The 21,931-nt window shown below is 46.2% G+C and overlaps 1 protein-coding gene across 1 annotated transcript in view; it reads right to left on the bottom strand.

Annotated features, from left to right (window-relative positions):
- The window catches only part of ATG2A (autophagy related 2A), a 2,561,659-nt gene that overhangs the window by 1,510,963 nt on the left and 1,028,765 nt on the right, over positions 1 to 21,931 (bottom strand). The window contains exon 20 of the mRNA XM_085625535.1: positions 20,101 to 20,255. Within this exon, the coding sequence (XP_085481661.1) occupies positions 20,101 to 20,255 (155 nt within the window). The remainder of the gene's footprint in view (positions 1 to 20,100; positions 20,256 to 21,931) is intronic.

Raw genomic sequence — 21,931 nt, 5'->3', positions numbered from 1 at the left:
TAGGGAAAGACAATGGGGCTTCCAGTTATGGAGGTCTTCTCCAATTTGTCTATGTAGGCTACCGTAGTCTATTATAGTGGTTTGCGCGATCGTGGGAGCGAGACGGATCCCCAAGTAGGGGAGCGATTCTGTAGCCAATTTCACTGGGAATCGTTCTTCAAGCTCCTGTCAGCGGTCTTGTGTGGACAACAGAGCAATGTCCTTAGATTTGCCAACGTCTATTTGGAACCCTCTAATGTATTTGAACAGTGTTATGTAAAGCGCTCTGATACCCTCCAGGGTCATGTTCGGCATTATATAAAACTATATCAATAAACCTCGAAGCCAGCCCAAATGTGAATATTTCGCTCAAAAAGGCTGGGAGTGATGTATCTGGTTTACTAAGCGAGGCCAGGATGTCATCCGCATAAAGGCTGATAGAGTGCCTCTCCCCGCTGTACTGTATGCCCATTATGTCTCGATTGCCCCTAATTCGTTGAGCCAGAGGCTCCATGTATAAAGCAAAGAGAAGGGGTGACAATGGACATCCCTGTCTGGTCCCTCTATAAATGGAGAAAGTGTGAGGAAACGCCATTCACCCTGACTGAGGTTGTAGGGGTGCCGTAAAAGCTTGCTACCCAGGCCCAAATTCGGTCTCCAATTCCGAAATGGGAGTGAGTTTGCTCCATATTTTGCCAGGGTACTTGGTCAAATGCCTTTTTGGCATCTACCATTAGGAGGAGTGCTTCCATGTCCATGTGATGTGTCTTTTCGATTAGGTGTAGGATCCTTTTCGTATTATCGCTGCTCTGTCTATTCTGTATAAATCCTGCCTGATCCGGATCAATGATACCTGGCATCAGGGAGCCTAGCCAGGGACATCTTAAGGATTTTGGGGGCCCTGGGCCAAACGTATTTTGGGGCCCCTGTTCAGAACAGCTTTGAATTTATGATCCAATTTGAGCCCCTGTTTCCCATGCAGTTTCTGCTTCCTCAGCTGCGTAAGCGATCCAGTTTGCATCATAGGCATTAGCCTATATATTCCCGATGTAAACGGACGCGCGCAGCTGACAGCAGTAAGATTTAGTGTTTCCTGCCCTGCTATATTAATACTTTTTAAATTGTATATGTGTGGCTGAATTACTCTCTGCTTTTTAACAATTTCTCCTACCTACGCACACTTGCACTTTTCTTGATTCTGCTTGCCTACAAATCCTTAGCTGCTTTGATTCGCATCTTGCTTTTCCTCCAGTCCTGGTCCGCTGCGGCTGATACTCCGATTGTGCGGAGGGCTTGGGCTACTATCGGGATCCTCACTTCTGGCAACGTAGTTTCCACTTCCTCAGCTGCGTTAGCGATCCAGTTTGCATCATATGCATTAGCCAATATATTCCCGATGCAAACGAACAAACGCAGCGAGCACGCCAAAGGCAAGCCTGTCTGTGCCGTGAGGCGTCCCGGAGGCGCCCAGCGCCGGCCATGCTGCCCATTTCCCCTCCGGTGAGTTTTTTCCACTATTTTACAATAGAAAAAAACTGCTTAGCCTTAGGCGGCTACCATTATGTCAGTGTACAGCGGCTGATCCGAGCTTGGAGGTAGACTTTCGACGCAATAAGTGCAACTGGTCTCTCCTCCAGCCCAGGAATCTCGCACCCAAGATCCTCCCACGCAACAATAAGTGTAAAAACAATAGGAAAATAGAGGACTTAAAGGCCACCCTTTTAAATTGTCACTCTATGCAAAAGCATGAACCACACATTTAAGGCCTACTTTTAGATGAACAGCCTAATTTTTTATTTCTCACTGAGACCTGGCTGTCTGAAGCCTCTAACCCTACTATCACCTCGGCCATCCCTACGGGTTATAAAATCCTTAGGAGAGATTGGGAAGGGGGGCGGTGTCGCCAAAATATACAATCAAAAACTAGACTGCTCTCCCATCCCGATGGAAAACATCGAGAGCGCAGAGTCCTTAGGCTTCCGCCGTACCTTATCCCCCAATCACAGCACTGCTGTTTTTCTGATTTACAGACCTCCCAGCGCAATTGGAAATTTTATTACTACGCTTAATACAGCCACCACCTCCCTGGCTTTAAAATACAACAACTGACTTATTCTGGGAGATTTCAATATACATATGGACAATGGAAAAGACCCTCAAACAATTTCCTTGTTGGAAACGCTGCAGGCCTGCAACACGTTTCCATCTATTTCTTCGGCCACCCATGAGAAGGGCCATACTCTAGACCAAATCTTTCCCAACTTTGACATATCAGTAAGCTTACTTCTTCCCATTATCTGATCTGACCACCTCCTATTAAAATTCGTCATTCCCAACTCTGCCACAGCCCTCGGGCTAACACAGAGCAGAGGGACCCTAATTACAGGACGTTCCATAAACTATCCATCCCGATTTTAGCTGATGACCTCGGTCATTCCTCACCGGAGCTGTCTGGCTGCCCCGACTCAGACACCCTCAATAGATTCATGGCTCCGAACCAACATTGATGCAGTGGTACCAGTTGTTTCCCGCTCCTCAAAGAGTTCGGCCCCACCAGCTCCATGGTTTAATGATTCCCTCAGATCTAGCAAAAGAAATTGTAGAAAAATGGAACGGAAATGGCGTAAATCCTATCCACCTGAGGACAGGAAGGTGTATAAAGACAACTTAAAAGCTCATTACATTCTCGTGAAGGCAGCCAAGAAAAACATCTTTCAAACCAAGATAGAAATTGCCCAAAATAAGAGTAAGGAAATCTTTAGTATAGTTAAATCCTTTACTGCCCGAAAGCCGGCACAAAGGAAAGGCCATGCACGGAAGAATGGTCTAAGCAAATAGCTCAATTCATCCACAAAAAGATCTCTGTTATCCAACATGACTTCACTAACGTCAGAGGAAGAACTGGCCTTCTACCTTGGTTCTAATAGCATATTTCACCTCTTGGATCCTCCATCTTCACTAGGCCTGGGCGTAGTTCGCGAAGTAGCACTTCGCGAAGCTACGCAAAGTGAAGTTCGCACTACGCGAGCTACGCGTAGCACTTCGCGAACTGCGTAGTACCTTGTTCGCACTGTGCCAGATGTCGTTTTCAATGATTGCACAGTGCGGACAAGCAACCGGCACTGTGCAATCATTGAAAATGGCATCTTTCACAGTGCGAGCTGTAGTTTTCTGCTGCTCGAGTAGATTTTTACTCGAGCTTCAGCTTTCACAACGCGAACTGGTAGTTTCTCATCGCGAGCGGTCGCGAGCATACGCGACCACTCGCAATGAGAAATCTGACCTCCTCGCGTTGGGAATCTCGCCGGGAGGTTTATTTTCCATGCTCGCGATCGCCAACTTGCAGTTGCTGATCGCGAACAAGGAAAAAGTCTCGCCGGGATGTCATTTTGCTTGCTCGCGGTCGCCAACTTGACGTTGAGGACCGCGAGCAAGCAAAAAATGACCGCAGCACTACGCAACACTACGCTACGCGTGTTCGCACTGTGCTACGTGCAGTTCGCGTAGTGCGAAGTAGCGCGAACTTCGCAAACTACGCGAGCGTAGCGTAGTGCTTTGCCCAGGCTTAATCTTCACTAGCTTTCCCTGAGTTTCAGCTTGAAGAGTCACTGACCCTTCTCCAAAGCATTAAGTCTGGCTCTCCTACCGACCCATGTCCAGCGAATATCCTGAACCTATTAGCTTCCACCATAAACCCCACGGTAAACCAGCTCTTTAATGCTTACCTCGCCTCAGGCAACATTCCGAAATTATGGAAGAATGCTAAGATTCTTCCACTGACAAAAAAGGCTAAGGCCAAACCGACGGACCCTACCAACTACAGGGCAATCTCCCTTCTTCCGGCCCTCTCCAAAGTCCTAGAGAAGCATGTAAACCAGGCTCTCAAAAAATACATTGAAGATGGCAAGCTCATTCATGAGTCCCAATCCGGTTTTAGGGGTAACTACAGTACGGAGACCGCTCTGCTGGAAGTGACTGAATTTCTCAAGGGTAAGCTGGACCAGGAAGGCAAGGCTATTCTGATACTGCTCAATCTGCCGGCGGCATTCGATACGGTCCCAGATGAGAGGCTCCTGGAGAGACTTGCTAACATCGGCCTGGGGGGACCACCTTAACATGGATGTCATCTTTCTTGGCAAATAGATCTCAGGACATCTGGCTCCTCCCTTTCTCATCCCCGGTTCCGGCCATGAATGCATGTGTCCCTCACGGCTCCATTCTCAGTCCTACCCTTTTTAATATATATCTATCCCCCCTTGCATTTCTGATAGAGTAAGAGGGCGCCAAAATTGTTTCCTATGCTGATGACACTCAGCTGATTTTTACGTGTGAAAAAGGAACCGACTTTGACGGGGCAATGATTAGGTCTTGCCTCTCAAAGGTTTTTAACTGGCTTATGATCAATCAGTGGAAGTGCAATCCTTACAAAACTGAAGTTATTTTCTTTGGTAATCCAGAAACACCTTACTGGAGCTCTTGGTGGCCATAAGATCTGCCGCCCCTGCCCGCGGAAAAGGAGAAAATAAAAAACGTAGGAAATGTCATAGACAAGACACTCTCCATGTGCTTTCAAATCTAAAATCTAACTGGCGTTTGCTTTGGCATACTCCGGATGCTAAAATAATTCCTGCCACTGTTACTGCTTGAGAGCAGAAAGATCGTGCTGCTGGCTCTGGTGACATCAAAGCTTGACTATGCCAACAGCTTGTACCTCATTCTTCCCAAATTCCTTATCCAGCGCCTACAAGTGGTACAAAACGCGGCGGCTAGTGCCTTCCTGAGACCTAAACCCAGATCTAGTATGACCCCTATTCTTAAGTCTCTACACTGGCTCCACATAAAAGAACGGATCGACTTCAAAGCGATGACCATCTTCTTTAAAGCTTTCCCTGGCTCAGGAGCCGGCTACCTAAATAAGCACGTTAATCGCTACACAACAGCTAGACCCATAAGATCTTCCAATGCCAACCTGGCCATCGTGCCTAAAATATGCCGGGCCCGCACTGGAGGCAGATCCCTCGGCTTTCTAGGTGCAAAATTGTGGAATAGCCTCCCTGAGTCTCTGAGACTAACCACAGACCTACTCTTTCAGGAAAAACCTGGCTTTTTAATAACTGATGGGTCTTTTACGCACATTTTCCTCCCGCTGTCAAGCGCCAGGAAACTCTAGTCTGAGTAGCTGCACGATTTATTAAATACACTATTTCATTTCATTAGGGCCCTGACAGTGCAAAGGAACACATGTTCAAATTCTAAGGGCCTTATTTATGAGGCCTTGCTTCACTTTTATGCTGCGGTGCGTCACTTTTTGCGACGTACCGGCAGCGTAAAAAATGTGCCATGTTGCCCCCTATTTACAAAGTTGCGCATCTAGGCAGATGCATCACTTTTTAAACCCCTGCACCACATTATACCTGCGCCAGGTATAATGTATGCAGGGTGGGTGTTTCCCCGCAAAAAGCTTTGTAGAAGTGGCGCATTGAAATCTATGAGAACTCAGTGCGCCACTTCTAGGACGCCATTGCGTCAATATCTTACACCTACCTCACAGCAGGTGTAAGACTGATGCAAGCAAGCCCCATGTGAAAGGACACATTGCTGGAGTTGCGTCTATTTTCAGACATACCCCAGCAATGCATCACTTTTGCGCCTACAGATATGTCAGAAATACTGACGTATCTGTAACATGATGCATCATACATTAAATATGACGCATCCATCATGCAATGCATCACTTCTCATAAATAAGGCTCTAAATGTGTTTACATCTAATGTTCAGGGATAGTTATGTGTGTTTTCAATATTGTAACACAGCAGCAGCTCACCAATATTACTGCAAATAATTTCTGTGATGCCCTCCCATTTCTTATATGTTAGGCCTTGTTTTGATCTAAAATAAACTTTTTTATGTATATTGCATGAAACAAGCACATTTCTCTGCAAAATGGCTGTACTAGACTTTCACACATCAAATACATAAAAAATAAATTAACGGAAAACAGTATTTAAAACAATCTGTTTAAGCAATATTCAAGGTCATTAGGGCAAAACTCTGGAGAACAGAGCTGACTTTGTCAGGGGGCCCCCTGAAAGGCTGGGGCCCTGGGCCAGAGCCCACTTTGCCCATGCATTAAAACGTCTCTGAGCCTAGCCCTTTCGCAAGTATACTTGTGAAGAGCTTAATGTCTATATTTAGCAATGATATGGGGTGGTAGGATCCACAAAATTGCCTGTCTTTCCCTGGCTTAGGAATGACCACGATAGCTGCCCTAGGATAGGGGCTAAAGTCTGACAAAATGCTTTGTAAAAGAGTGCTGGCCAGCAGTCGGGCCCGGAGATTTGAAGGGCTTAAGACGAGAGATCGCCACAATTACCCCATCAATCCTGGTGGGAGCGTCTACGGAAGCTGCCTGCTCTGCAGCAATGTTGGGAGTATGTGCTCCTTCTAGGTAGGAGGTTATGTTCTGGACATCTAGCTCTTGTGTCGTATATATCTCTGCATAAATGTTCCGGAATTCTTTCGCTATACTTTCATCGTCTACCAGTACATCGCCCCCTTGGGACCTAAGAGATTGCACTTTCATCTGTTGCCTCTGGGCCCTTAACATATTGGCCAGAAGCTGCCCTGATTTACCTCCACTGACGTAATATGAGTGCTTTAGCTGGAGAGGGGCATATTCTGCTCTAACCAAATCCAGTCCCGCCAGTTGGGCCCACGCTGTTCGAAGTTGGCGTCAGACTCTCTGGCTCCAGTGCGGCTGTGTACACCTTCAAGTTCTCTAACCTGGGCTATTAACTGTTCCCTCTTTTCTTTAGGTCCTTTGTAGAAATAGAGATGTCAGGGTTTTCGTTCAGTTCAAGTTAGTTGTGTAGTGCCTTTGTAAGCTGTTGTGTCACCACTGGTCGAAGGAGCTTACTCTCTCTTAATCTCCAGTTCCCAATGTGTTTTTATGGGGGGAAATGTACGGTGAGGGACACTGCATCATTATCTGAAAGAACGCTGGCACTATATCTATGTCTCTCATGCAATTATACACCTCACTTGTCCCAAACATATAATCTAAGCATGTATATGTTTTATGGGCATGGGAAAAGAAAGTATATTGGGTCGCATGAGGGTGTGCCTCCCTCCAAAAGTCCATCAGCCCCATCCCCTGCAGCCATCAGCTCCCTCCCTGTGTCACAGCTCCTGCTTGAACGGAGCGGCTGTTTGATCTATCCTTTCCAGCGTTGAGTACAATATTTAGATCTACTCCAATAAGTATCATGCATGTCTGCATAGTCATCACCTCTGAAACAGCCACCTGTAGAAAAGGCTCCTGCCCTGTATTCAGTGCATATATGGTTCCTTTGCTATGGATTGTCCCCCGATGTGTGTGGTGTGGGCTAATAGCCTGCCCTTCACCTCAGCTAACGTATGGCCCACCTCTACCCCGAAATGCCTTGCCACCAGGATTGCCACCTCTGCCTTTTTCTAAGGAGGTGGAGAAGAAGCATTGTTGCAGAAATGCCCGAGCTCGGAGGCGGTGCCAATCCTTACTCAGGAGGTGAGTTTCTTGTAGGAGGCAGACAGATATCTGCCCCCTTGTTTCCCAGATATGAAAGCATAGCTACCCATTTGATAGGGTTATTGAGGCCTTTCACATTAAGTGAAAGGACTTTAATTGTATGCAACGTCATGTCAGATGTGCGCAGGTGCAGTCATCTAAAAACCTCCGTAATGACATTTCTCCCGTCTCTACCCTCTCCTCATCTTTCGATCTCGAACCTCGGTGTGTCCCCCCCTGCAGCTTGCTATTATGAGTACTAGTCCCCCAAAAAGATAACAACAAACTAAACTGAACATTTGATTTAGTCCATTTGAGTCCAGGACCTGTGGGTCAAGTCCAGGAAACCCCAGTGGGTGTAGTTGTTGGGTGCATGTTGTGACCTTTAAGTACCCCCCCGCTCCCAAAAAGTTCACGCCTGCCACACGCCTAGCCCTGCTATGAACTTAATTGTCTGCTCAAAGATCTCACGCGTCTTCTCCCTTCTGCTTGTCGCTAGACAGCTATTACAGGACTGCATGGTGTTCCATCGCTAGTGTGAGGGGGATCAGGTTTCCCCTTGCTCTCCGTTGAACGTGGTCTCCTCGACTACTGCCACTTCCCACGCTAAAGGGTACTCGACTCCAAGAATGCTGCAAGTCTCCCGCAGCGATCTGAGCTGGTACAATTTACCCTCCCATCTGAAAATCAGTCTGAAGGGGTGGCTCCAGGAGTATGCAACTCCCATATTCTGCAAATGTAGCATTGCTAGTCTAAATTCTCTCCTTTTCTGCAAGGTCATCATGGCTAGATCTTGATACAGAGAGGGAGTGTGACCTTGAAATGACAGGGGTTGTCTTTCTCTGGCTTTTCCGCAGGATCAGCTCTTTTAATTGAAAATCCAGGAGGTCAACTCTATGTGCCCGGTCTATCTTTATCTGGGTTTCTGGTGGGGCCCCCAAAATATAGCTGAAGAGGTATCTCAAGTATTGATTGATGTCCGAACCCTCTGCCTGGTATGGCACCCCCTTAATATGGATATTGTTCCTCCAAGAACAATTTTCAAGGTCCTCTGCATGTGCTTGAAGCTCTATCTGTCGTTCAAGGAGCTGAATAACTTCTTGTTGTAACTGCTCCACTTCCTCATCACGAGTGTGCTCCTGGTCTTCTATGATCGCCACCCGTTCCTCTATCGTGTCTACATCATGTTGAACCTCTTTAATATCATTGGACAATTCCCCTTTGAGTGTTTGTAGATCTTCCGGCAGTGTGGAGAACAGCGACTCTAAGAAGGAGTGTGTGACTGGCTCTTCTGCGGTTTCTGTCTCTTGATCAGAATGGGTGGTAGTTGACACCCGTCCATCTCCTCCCGCTGCAGCTGGGGGTTTGGTCAGCATTTCTTGCAGTGTCCGATCCTTCTTACACTTGCAGAAGACATGTCGGAGGATGTTGGTTACGTCTCTTCCTTGAGAGCACCTCTATCATAGTGAGGGACTCGCACTCTCAATCAGGGTTCAGTGTTCCCGATGTACGTATGTGGAGGGTCCACTGTATGCTTGTACCAGATAACCTACACTCAGAGGTCCAGTGGATCTTCTCCCCTAGGTGTCGGTGAGTTTAGGGCTTTCTTTAGCAACTTTCTCGAGGCTCTCTTCTCATTTAGGACCCCTTACCCAAATACTTAGATGTTGGGAGGCCCTCCTGTCTTCTTTTCCTCTAAACAGGCACGCTTGGATATCCACCGATCTCACACCCCAGGGTGTAACCCAAGAGTTTTCAGGGGTTTAATGGGGCTGCCGTTTCTTGTTTGCCACTGAAACAGCGCACCCCACCCAGCTCTGCTGTGGCTACATCCTCTGTGGGCAGCAGTATGGATCTTCCGGTAAGCCCTCACTGGTAGGGATCTGTCTCTATCACCACAAGGTCTTGTTGGGGCCAGCACACCAACACCTCTCCATGTCCGTGCCGTATCTGGTCAGCCTTTCTCAGCCTCGATCCCGCTTGCACTGTTAGGCCGTTGCTCGGGGGTCCGATCATGCGCTCGTCTACTAGCGATATCCCTCTGGATTGGGCCCCTTGCCCCTGAGCGCACTTCGAGTAAACCCCTCCTCTCTTTCCAGGCCAAATGACCAAGGCCTCTTTTACTTGAGTGCTCCCCTGGAAGCTGCCACACGAAGACCGGCTTTCCCTCCAGGCTTTCTCCTGGGATGTCCGATTGGGCCCCTGTGAGCACTGTACACTGAATGTCTCTGATCTCTGGTCCCGCCGCCCGTATCTGACCCTATCCCGATAGCTGGGGAGAATCTCCCTCAGGGCCTGCGTCCTCCAAGAATCATCCTCGGTATTATAGTTAGGGCCTCTTGGTAGCATAGGGCATGCCCAGCGTTACCCTCTAAAGTCTGCCGAGCTCACCACTTTCCAGAAACGTTCCGGTCTCCTCCTGTGTGCCAGACCTGGCCCTCCTCTCCATAGCTGCGCCAAGTCAGAAGAGCCGTTGCGTCACCTTTCGGTTCCTGGGCCCCACCTCCCCATACAAACGCTGCGTCTGCCGGACGGTGTCTGGGCGTTTGATCCCCCAGTTATCATGTTTTTGGGTGGTCCATTCATGGAGCCCTCCGGGCCGCCGCCATTACACATGACCAGGTCCGTCGCTTCTTCGCTGGCTGCCGGGCTCCAGGGGGAAGCAATCCCGTACCAACGGAACCTCCAGAGATCAGCTCGCTCCCCCTCTGTTGTTCGCCAGTCTATTGGGAAGTGGCTTTTAAGCCGCGGCAGGCGATTGGGGGCAGGGAGACGAAGAATTCACATCTTACCCGTTTCACCATCTTTGCCACGCCCCTCATGCCCTACTTTTAAATATCATGCACCCTGCCTTGTAGACGAAAAAGTCTCCAAAGGGCTGACTTTTTAATATTTAAAAGAGAGATTTTGACTGTCAAATTGTTTATTTTACCAGGTCGAATTGCAGTTTTAACACTGTTACAGCCAGGCTACACTGTCTAAATATATTTGTAATAAAACATGTTAAAGTGTTTTTATTCCTGCTTGAAGTACAACCAAAGTCTTGCAATTACTGCACATTTACATTAATTTTAAACATATGTATCTTAATAATAATTATTTTGATTTACATTACTGAGCAATTTTTAAGACTTTGCGTTTCATTGTGCCCTTTAATCGTGTATGGCAGTATGCACCATCATTTTCAATCATTTTTGGTTTGCCATTTATGAGAAATATGGTAATGTAAATAACAGTGCGTTCACACAGCGCAGGCTCGAGTGGTTTTTTGTTTACATGAATGCTCCCTTCAAACCAGCACATTTATTGCAGCCATAGCAAGTATCTTTAATTTCCAGGAGGTTCGTTATGTTCATGTTTGTAATAGTATTCCTTGCTCTACCGAAAATACTTGACGGCAGAGAGCAAAACAAACTGGACTCCAGGAATTTTACAATTTCTAATGCGGACTTCAAACTTTACGGAACTATGGCAATTATAAGGTGCACTGCCCACTTGAATGTAGCGTTTTGTTAAAGGGCAGGGGCTCCCAGGCAATGTTTTGTTGCTGGGCAGGGGCTCCCAGCTATTGCGCTATGGCAAGGCAGGAGTCTGAATTCTATCATTGTGTGTACTAGAATGTTGTATCTTTCATTTACTGTTTTCAAGAGAGACTTGTATTGAGATGTAAATACCAACAGGTACATATAAGAGACTCACAAACGGATGTGTAATAGCCCCCCAGTAGTTGTAGGCTTTGATGCACTGCTTTCCTACCAGGCCGCAGTTCCATGACGAGTCACGCTTTTAGTGAGAGCTAACCTTTTGGAATTTTCGTATGCTGCTTTGTTGTACGCTATAATCAGATTTATTTTTGCTGGTAGCTTATAGAAATCACCTACTGCAATGTAAATAGCAGTGCACCTGCACACAGACATCAACTGCTTGCGAACAATCCACTGCAGCCCCGGCTCCCTTTCAGACAGCTTTCAGTAGGGGGTGGCTGTCCACAGGCTGCGTGCCACAGTGGGGTGCCTTCATTCACTCCAGCTTTTCACGACGTTTTTGGGGTCCGGAGCACGCTGGCATTACTAGGCCAGAACCGAGATGGTTGAGACTTTTTACCACTGATGTCCCAGGGCCTGATGTACTCTGCTTCTGAGAACTGAGCACCAGCACCGGACTCTCATAGCAGCGAGACGAGCAATCCAAGGCTTCTCGTGGCTGCAGTGTTGCAGTGGTGACTCGCAACTCAACAATCGCTCAACTGTACACAATAATGACTGTCCAGCCAAGGGCTTAAACTTTAGGAAATGTACTTTATTGCATCAGCTACGTAATATAACACGGCCAGATTATTAAAGGGAACGCAAGGCTCTAAACAGGTGCTACATACAAGGCACACGTGATGGATTCAGGCGAATGACAGGTGCAGGCTCACAGTGGAAAATGCAAGCCCGATATGGTGGCCATGATCTGCAGGTCACTGCTTTAATTCGAGATTAGACATTAGGCCTACACTCTCCGTTCCAAGCCCCAAGTGTCGCCGAGACAGTCTTCAGACACTGTCTCCATTCTCTGATGCAGAGTGATCTCAATGTGAGGTCCTTGCTGGATGCGGTGCGTGGTCAATTCACCACGCTGGAATATGGCCTGGTACTCCCCGAGTCCCCTATTTACCTTTTGCACCCGCAGCCCTTGTACGGATGGGAGTAGGGGGTGTAACCCCCCAGCCGTATTTATTACAAAATTAAAAAATTATATTTATTCACATTACGTACAATTACGCAGAAAGCCCGGATACATTGTTAGACAGATGTTGTAACATGGCTAACCTTAAACGCTAATACACACGACACTCCTACCGTAAATCTAACAATGCATATATTCACTTTCTGCGTGTCCCCTCTAGAGCCTACCGCAAGGTCAATGACTGGCAGCCTAAAGATCCCAGCAAACTACCATTTACTCTGCCGGAGTAGGCTTGTGCATGCGCAGGGGGTACAGCTTATCAGACGGATATTCCCCCCCCAGGACCCCCCTACGCCCTGTGCCTTAAACTCCATAAACGGGGGCTGTAAAATTCTGCATACTTGTGCCCTGATGCGCGTGCGAGGGTGGCCACAGGCCCACTGGGAAGAGTGTCTTCCCCGCACCCCGACAGCCTACCTACCGGCTGTCACTGCCCCTGGAGTTACATGGTTCTGACCGCTAAGGACCGAAGACTATGCTTACCAATCATGACCGCCTGACCGGAGACACACCCAACTAAATACGACATTATTGCCCGAAACAAAAATTAATGTAATGAGATTTTAATAAATGTTACACATTTCAGCTACCTAGACTCTGCATTAATAAATACTGTACTGACATAATTACAACTAGCGACACTTTTATTACGAATTCACCAAATCATCAGATTTACATTCAATCTTCTCTCCTGAGATACCTGCAATGAAAATTAAAAGAACAAAGCCATTACATAACAGAGAAACATATTTAAAAATGCCTGCCTTAGGGGATGGTGGGTGGGGAAAACAAATTGCAGGCCGCTGGTGGCCTGGTTGCTGTACCTGCTACCCGCACCCCCTTTTTAGGGGGGGGCACGGGCTAGGCCGGACTAAACCGGTCATACCCCCAAAGTTGGGCGCCCTAGTGAACCGGAAGCACTAAAGTGCTTCCGGTTCACGCACCTCCGTACACCACCTATGGGACCCTCACAGGAGGTGGGAGTGCTCCCACCTCCCCCTAGCCCCCGGGGACCGGTGCGACCGCCATAATGGCGGGGCCCGCTATTCTAGCGCTCGGCCTTGCCCAGAGTCAATATTTAGGGGCATGACATGGGACGAAAATGTACATTATTTTGAGTAGAACGACAATACAGTATTGGTGGAATGAGAGGTGTTCAACATGGACATTTTGGAGTAGTGTGTCAAAATGTCAGGTGAAAAGAAAAAAAAATCGATTGAAAATTAATTAAAGCAGTGTTTCCCAAACTGTGGGTCACAACCAAATGGTGGGTAGTGCGCCGATTTTTGGTGAGTCGTGAACGTTTAAGCAATAAATAAATTGCCTTTAAATTCTGTATTCATTCTATCACATTTGCTGAGCTTCAAATGTCAGCCTAAGTCTTCTGCTGCTTATTTTTTGTTTTTTTAACACTAAGACTTGTGTTTACAAACTCCTCTCCCTTAGCAGTCAGAGAAAGAAAAATAAAGTTAATTACGTGACAAACTTGCTGGGAATATGAAGTGCGAAAGGAAAGGCTTTAAGGGGTAATATTTTCGTTAACACACAACAAACTGTAAATACCTACAAATGAACTGTACATTCAGCAGATAGGAAAGTAAAATTGAAGGACTTTTTTTGTAAGTGTGATGGAAATAAAGATTTTATTCCGATCAGAACAAATTAAAACAGTTTGTGCCAGATGTACTACCCTTTCATTTAGCGCCTCGCAATTTGCGACTAATTGTGAGTAGCAAATTGCGAGGCGCTAAATTAAATGTGCAACAGTGTTATTACACTGTTTTGCGAATCCCAATGGGGTCGCAAATTGCGAGGCTCACTAATATTAATGAGCCTCTCGCAACTTGCGAGCCCATTGGGAATGCCAGCCCTCCCAGGGATGGTGGCCTGCTGGGCTAAGAAGACCACCATGTCTGGGACTGCTTTTTAATAGCAGTTTTTTTTTTTTTTTTGAAATGCAGCCCATTTTCCTTAAAGGAAAACGGGATGCATTTTAAAAAAAACGTTTTCGTTTCATTTTTTAAGAGCAGGAAGTGGTCCCTGGGACAACTGCCTGCCCTTAAAAAATATTTTTAGAGACAGTCACAAAGTGGAAGGGGTCCCCTGGGGACCCCTGCCAAATTGCGACTGCATTACCACCATCTTGAAGAGGGTGGTAATTTGTGAGTGTTTTGGGACCGCAATTGCGGTCACAAAAGATTCACACATAGCATTATGGATTCAATAAGAAAGGGAAAGCCCCTTCCTAATTGCGACTCACAATTCCTAAATAGCAAGTTGCAAATAAATTGCGACTCGCTATTTAGGAATTGTACATGGCCAACAGTGATTTTGCATGCGCAAACGGGTTTGCAAACCCCGTTTCCGCATGCAAAATCACGTTGTGCATCTGGCCTTTTACTCCGTGATGCAGAAACGATAAATATTCACTGAAACCAGTTTTCAACACCCTATCATTTGTGTGCAGTATAGTTTTATCAGTAAAACTGTATGTCTGTGCAAATTTTAATAAAAAATGTGCTGCCTGTAAGTACCAGTGCACTACCATACGATGCTTTAGTAGCATTAAAAAAAAAAACACCGCCTCATATCCACTAAAGCTGTGGCGGCTCCTAAGACGGAGGCGCGTCGCCCCACTGCTATTTCAGCAGTGCAAAAAATACAAAATAAATGATAACAGGACGTTATTATCATTTCATTTTTCTATGTGGGACTCAGAGCCAGGTCGGGGCGGGGCTGGGCTCTGTGCCCAAAGTAGAGTGAGGAGTGGTTTGCACTCCTCCAAGTGCGCATGACGGCAAAGCCGTCATGCGCACTTAGCATGTTGCACAGCCCTGTGGAGAACATGCACAAGCTCCCAGACACTGCCTGAGCGGGCAAACAGGCCGCTCAGACCGGGCAAACTGCCCGCTCAGACCGGGCAAACAGGCCGCTCAGACCAATCACGATGCTGCTCATGCAGCATCGTGATTGGCTAGGAGAGCACGGGAGCCTGGGTGCTTTCCAGCAGATGAAGAAGATGGAAGAGAAGTGTGCGGCGGCACGGTGGCGCGGCAGCGAAGGTAAGTTTATTTTTTCATTTTATTTTTTTATCCATTCCCAGTCACCCCGTTCTGACGCAGCCGCCACTGGGTGGGTTACAAACGTTCGTCATAATAAAATATAGTTCATGGTTCTAAATAGTTTGGGAAGCACCGAGTTTAAGCCACTGTAAATGGAACTCAGGGAGCTAGAAGATATATTTTCCTCAAATGCCGGGGCTGTTCTGAGAAGTCAGAACGCAGGCCTAATACCTGCAAAACTGTTCAAGTAATTAGACTCCCTGATCTTGACACTGAGGCACAAAGAGGAAAAGAGTAGTCTTGAGCAAACTTACATTTCTGATAAAGGGCTGGCAGTCTCCAATAACAAGCATTACTATTTGGCTCATCAACTCCAGTGGGTTGCTAAATGGCTGCACACAACAACCACAGACAAGACAAACTTTGGAGTGAGTGCTCTATCTAGAAAGGCTATTCTAATGCTCTTGCTTGGACAGAAACAAAATAGGAGGAATAACACTAACCTAATATGAATAGCGTCATATTGCTGGGGACGGCATAGCAAGGCTACTTTCACGAGGAAGGCTTATGCCACAGCTGTTCCCTTTGGGTTCTTACCTGGCATACACAACATTGAATCAGAAGCCTGGGTATAAGCTAGAACAGGGACAACAGGGGATATGTACAAGTCTGGTAACCTACACACAGTTCACGAATAGGAAGAAAATGTTCATATCCCAAAAAAGCTATTTCTAACAGATGGGCATATGGTAGAAATTATAAGCACAATTTGGTGAGCCAACAACATGATGAACGTGCCTTTGTGCCACTTCTACAGATGTTGTACATCAAGGGAACAGGAGATGAGCAGTGTCTCAATTATATAGTGCTCATCTTGGGGCTGCTAAAAAAGACCTGCCTGAATAAGACAGAAAGGGTCATTTGACATGGACCAGGAGCTGCTCCCTAGCAACTGGATGGGGATACTGAAGAACACACAAAGAACTTCTCGAAAGGCAAGACCCAAATGACTGCAATTGAACCTTTTGAACCAGAAATATAAATAGGTATGAACAAGTTTCTTACCTTCGGTAACGCATTATCTGGTAGGGACAATTTCTAACTGTAGATTGCTTACCTTTGAATTTCCAGGCGTCAGGCTGGATCCGGAAACTTTTGTGTGAGCAGTAGCCCTGCGTGCCGTTGGGTGGCTCCGTTTGGTTCAGCATGGTGTCATCGGCGTTGGATGTGACGTTGCAGTCATCTATAAACGCACCACCCAGGGGCGTGGACATCAGTTACTTTTCACAACATTCCATGCAGAAGCTCGGAGCCATTATGTGAACTGACTAGTGTGTGTCCAAACTAGGGCCCTGAAAAGGGAGCAACCCTAGCCTTAAAAATGTGTCCGCTGAGCAGGGATGCATGGGTGGTTCTGTAACTACTTTGCCGCTAGATATTGTCTTTTCCAGATAATGTGTTACCGAAAGTAAGTAACGTGCTCATCTGATAGAGACTGCAGATTCCTTACCTTTAAATAGATACCCAAGCTATAGCATCTAGGCGGTGAGCTGTGGACAAATTGACTAAACTAAGAAGTCCAGCAAGGACCAAATGGGCGTGATGCCAGTCTCTGCGGACCGGACTGTCCAAGCAGTAGTGCTTATATAAACGTGTGCAGGGACACCCACGTTGCTGTCTGGCAGATTTCCAGGACTGGAACACCACAAGCCAATATTGTGGTTGCAGCTTTTCCTCAGGTGGAATGGGTTCCTAAGTGCCCAGGAGGCTGCTTTTCAGTCAGGACGTAGCCGATCTTGATACAGAGAACAACCCAGCGTGAAATGATTAATTTCTGAAGTGCCCGACCATTTTTCAGCTCCTACATAGCCCACGAAGAGTTGGTTGTGCACCCAAAACTCTTTTGTGTGGTCAAGGTAGAACGACAATGCTCTTTTTGGGTCCAGAGAGATGTGAAGGACCATAAAAGGTGGGCAGGGTGATTCTTTATCCCAAATCGAATGGGGACACCACCTCAGGCAGGAAAGTCTGGGTGCGAAGCACCACCTTATCCGGGAATACCATAAGATAGGGAGATGATAAAGCCTGCAATTCACTCATGCTCCTAGCAGATGTTATTACCACTAGAAAGGCTGTCTTGGAAAGCTGGAGGGGACAATTGTGAAGCGGCTCAAAGGAAGCACACACGAGATAAGTGAGAACTAGATTTAGATCCTACTGAGGCATTATGAAAGACAAAGGGGAAAACATAAGTACAAGCCCTTTCAGGAATCTACTTACAATAGGGGACTTAAATGAAGAGGGATGGTAAGGCAGCCACAGGAAAGCAGACATAGCAGAAAGGTAACCTTTGAGAGTACCCAGAGCAGAGCCCTGCAGGGCAAAATTAACAATAAAGAAAAAAATATCAGAAAGAGAGGCAGAAAGAGGATCAATAGACTTTTTGTACAATACTTTACAAATTTTTGCCAACAGCAGGCATACACCGTTTTGGTGGAGGGCTGCCTGGGCGCCAAGATAGCCTACCTAGTCTTTTAGATTCCCTATCTTGAGGGACGTCAGGCATGGCGCTGATGTCGGGAGAGGCTGTAGCAGCCTGAACCACAAAGCTGCATGGAGTAGGCTGTCTGAAAAGACAGAGCGGGTCACCAAGGGCAGGATGGTGCCTATGAGCTATAGACTGGTCCACAAAGGCCATTTAAACAGATTTAGCCTAAGTCCTCAACAGAATATCGAAGAGGACTTCACTGAGGGGGAGCACAGTTTCAGTCCTCATCTGGCCCTGATGAAGCACCCCAAGTAGGGGATCAATGGCCACCTACACAGAAGGAAACTGCAGCCCCAGAACCACAGCAACTCTCCGCAAAAGCCGAGCTAGTCTTTAAAGCAAGGCTAGGAGGTGAAAACAAGCCAGAGGATAGGGAAGAATCAAGGCCACTAGCCACATCAAGGTCACACACCCAATGAAACTGTGGAGGAGGCTGAGGAATGGCAGTTATGTCATCACTGACCTCACCAAAATGTCTGCATCCCAAGGGGAAAACAGCAGGGGGCTCCTCCGAAAGCGGAGGAAGGTAGCCCAAAAATAACTTTTCCACTGATGTCATTCCCAACATTGACGAGGCGACACGTTGGCGTCGGGGAGGTGAGACAAAGAAGGGGCGAACAGTGCAGTCGATGCGGATGGTGGCGCCGAGGGATCCAACCCTGGTGTCACAGGTGGGAACCCCAAATAGCTGTGCATTGGGGCTGACAAGGGTTTGATCATGGATTTCAAAGGCCTCGCTGACATTGAGGGAGGTCTCGCTGGTTTGGAGTCAGTCAAAGTTTCATCAACCTCCTTGGGGGAGGTCGCACCAGAGGGAAGGTGAGAACCAAAAATAGCATGCAGGGAGAGATAGTATTCCCTCATCTGAGCCAGAGTTGCCTCAGCGCCGGGAAACATCGGAAGGGGCAGGTCACATTCTCACTTCGACCCTTAAATCAGAGGAATACGAGGCATGTCAGGGACACCGCTCTTACATGGTGAAATCCGGAGAGGCCACGGCACCAACCGCCTATGGCATGACTTACCCATCAACAGCGAGGACGAAGGACTTCAGGTTCTGGCCCTCAAGCAGTCCTCTGAGGGAGAAGAGGACCGCGACTGACCCGGAACTTAGACCAAACGTGCGGATCGCATTGTCATGGCTGCACTCTTGCAACGCCGACAGCTGAAGACATGAGCCGCACCGTTTGGAGTCAGTGTGCACGCCCAAACACCACATGAAAATAGAATCAGGGTGCCGGGTTGACATCGTAGCATACGGGACTCTGAAAATATCAAGGAAAAAAGCACTGTTTTGTCGACAACCCTGAGATACGGCAAAATTGGCCAGAGGTACTGATCACCGAATCTATGCTGAAAGAAAGAAACGGACGTTAGTGTGTCGGGGGAGAACTTTTATGAACCCTGCCGATGCCACATCCGGAGGACAACATCGTTACGGAGTCGCTCAACACGCTCTACCAAAGCCCAGAGATACTCCTGCGAATAGCTGTAGGGGCCCACAAATCTATGCTTGATCCGTGAAGTACACTTGTATTTTGTTTCTAACAACATGTATTTTGATTATGTCCATGTAATTGTTTTATTATATTGCTAATCTGTTTACTGCCTGCTATACTATGAATTTGATATGTTATCTAATTATTTATTGTGATTTTAATGCTTGCATATGTCTCACTTTTATGGATAAGTTGTTATCCGTATAAAGTCTTTTTTGGATTTGGATACTGCTGTAAAAAAGTTTAAGGAACCAGTCTGATGCTTGGGAATAATTCTAAGGTAAGGAATCTGCGGAGAGACGTCTCTATCAGATTCCCCACTACTTGAAATTAGGAATATGTTGCTTCTGCTCCCACACTCGTTTACCTGTCTCAGCCAACATATCTAAAAATGCCAGAAAACTTAATTCAAAGTCTACTTCATCCAACATTTTCTGAAAAGGTTGATAAAGTACCTTTTTCTTTTAATTAATAGTCGACAAAATTCACCAAAATAGTTAGATGGTGAGAAGACTGTTTTTGAGGCATCATGTGTAATGTCATCAGCAGTCCATTTCTGGGGCGAGTTACAGTCCGTATGTGTATTAAACAAGAGGGCTAGCATCTCCTCCCAAGGCAGAACCATTAAGTATTTAAGACTATTTAATGAAGATCTCCTTGAAGAGAATCATATGTACTAGTGACCCCCAAAATTGCCAGCCTTTATAGTGAATCCCAACTCCACTCTGACTTACCTTGGTCTCGCAAAGAGCAGTGATTCTCCCTTTCAAGATGTTCACTTGTGCAGAAAAGAAGCTCAGTGCACTACAGCTCTGGTGTTCTGCCTTCTTCCTAAGTGCAGCTTCATCCACTGAGTAGAAATGGGAATCTTCATCCTCTGAGTCAGAGTCTAATGGGAACAGAATGAATTTAAAGTTCTGTAAGGTGCAGGAAACAAATGCATACAAAATACTTTAGATGTAATTGAGATGCATTAGGGAGCATTAATAAAGTTTTAATTTTGTTATTGTCATTCCGCGCCTTGGCTTTAGGAAACAGTGTTTGTTTAAAAAGTAAAAAGAACATTGTATAAACACACACGAAAGAAATTCTGACACTATGGTCCTAGCATATAGCTTACATTAACACATAGAGAGGAAATAGGGAGCAGGGCGGAAGATCAACAGGGGTAGAGAATGAATGCATTAACACCTGTGGTTGTTGCATCTGTTTTCTACTCTCTTCTTTCTTGTGTCTGGAAAGTGTGACACTCTTTAACTCATTCTCAATGCACCATGCATCAGTCTGATGTTTTCCTTTTATCTTCCTGCTTTCATCAATCTTTTCTCTATACCCAACTTTTTATTTAACCACTCATTTTGTGAAGAGTGTAGTAGACATAAACCAGGAGATCAGTAAAGAGGGAAAACTCTGAGAAAGGGTAATCCCAGATTTCTGCATTTCTCTCACAAATTCTTTAGCACTTAGAGGAAGTATTTATTTACCTAAATGTAAGGAATTACTTTATTGTTCACACAAGCCAAGAGACAACCTAGGGTGTGTGTGAGAGTGCTCACAAAGCCCTATATCCAAGAAGGACTGGCTACGCAAGAACTAGTTCTGTCTGGCGCCCAAATGTAGCACATGATTTAGCGGTTTGATGAAGCTAACACTGAATCTCATGTTATACTTGATAGGTCAAGCTTGAAACAATGCAACACTAAGGCACTATAGGATATTCAAATTAGGGGCCAAAGAATAGGATTCTATCCGATTCTATAATAAGCTGTCTTATAGTATGAAAATGGTTTTTCTAAATGTGTATTTGAGACCCTGTTCTCTCAATGCTGAAATTGCTGCAACAAGGGTAAAGAAGTCTATTGGTCACAAAAGAGGTTGAACTTGAAGTGACCAAGCTAAATCAAATAAACAACATTGAAGTTATATCCAAGTAAATACCCGGATAGTGCAGGAGGATTCAAATTCCTGTAAAGTACACACAAAAAAATCGTACACATTGTTATGGCCGTGTGAACAGTAAAGGTCGATAGGACATGAATAGACAAACCAGAACAAGGAACATAAAAATTAAAAGCATTGGCAAAGCCAATAAGTCTTGCCTACGAGAGAGCTATTAACTTTTTCATTTTTTTTTTTTTAGCCATGTTGTACAGCACATCGAGTGCTGTGCAGCATGACAATGTGGGGAAAAACTGCTATGACATGGCCAGCAGTGGTAGCGTCATTGAGCTTGTAAACACTGGATTATTATTTGGAGGGGAGTGACTACCCACCTCAAGGAATAATCCCAAACCTTGTCAGAGTGAAGCATTTCAAGTTACTCTCTTGCAACATTTCAGTATAGACCTCCATTCTACCCCTCACAATGGTGCCCCCATGTCTATCTCCCACTGCGAACGCAAGACAGCTATACGAGGTATATCCTCTGGTAAAATAAGTGAATACAATCTCGTGATAAGCTTACCCCCCCCCTCCCAATGTCAGGCAAGATCTGATTAATAACATGTGTATCCAGTTCCTTTGGGAACCCTTCCCATGCCTTGGGTATAGCTGAAGCTAATTCCG

This window comes from Triturus cristatus, chromosome 9, assembly GCF_964204655.1.
Source record: "Triturus cristatus chromosome 9, aTriCri1.1, whole genome shotgun sequence".
NCBI classification, from domain to species: domain Eukaryota; kingdom Metazoa; phylum Chordata; class Amphibia; order Caudata; family Salamandridae; genus Triturus; species Triturus cristatus.
The sequence above is the reverse complement of the archived record's forward strand: the minus strand, read 5'-3'. Positions and strand labels throughout refer to the sequence as shown.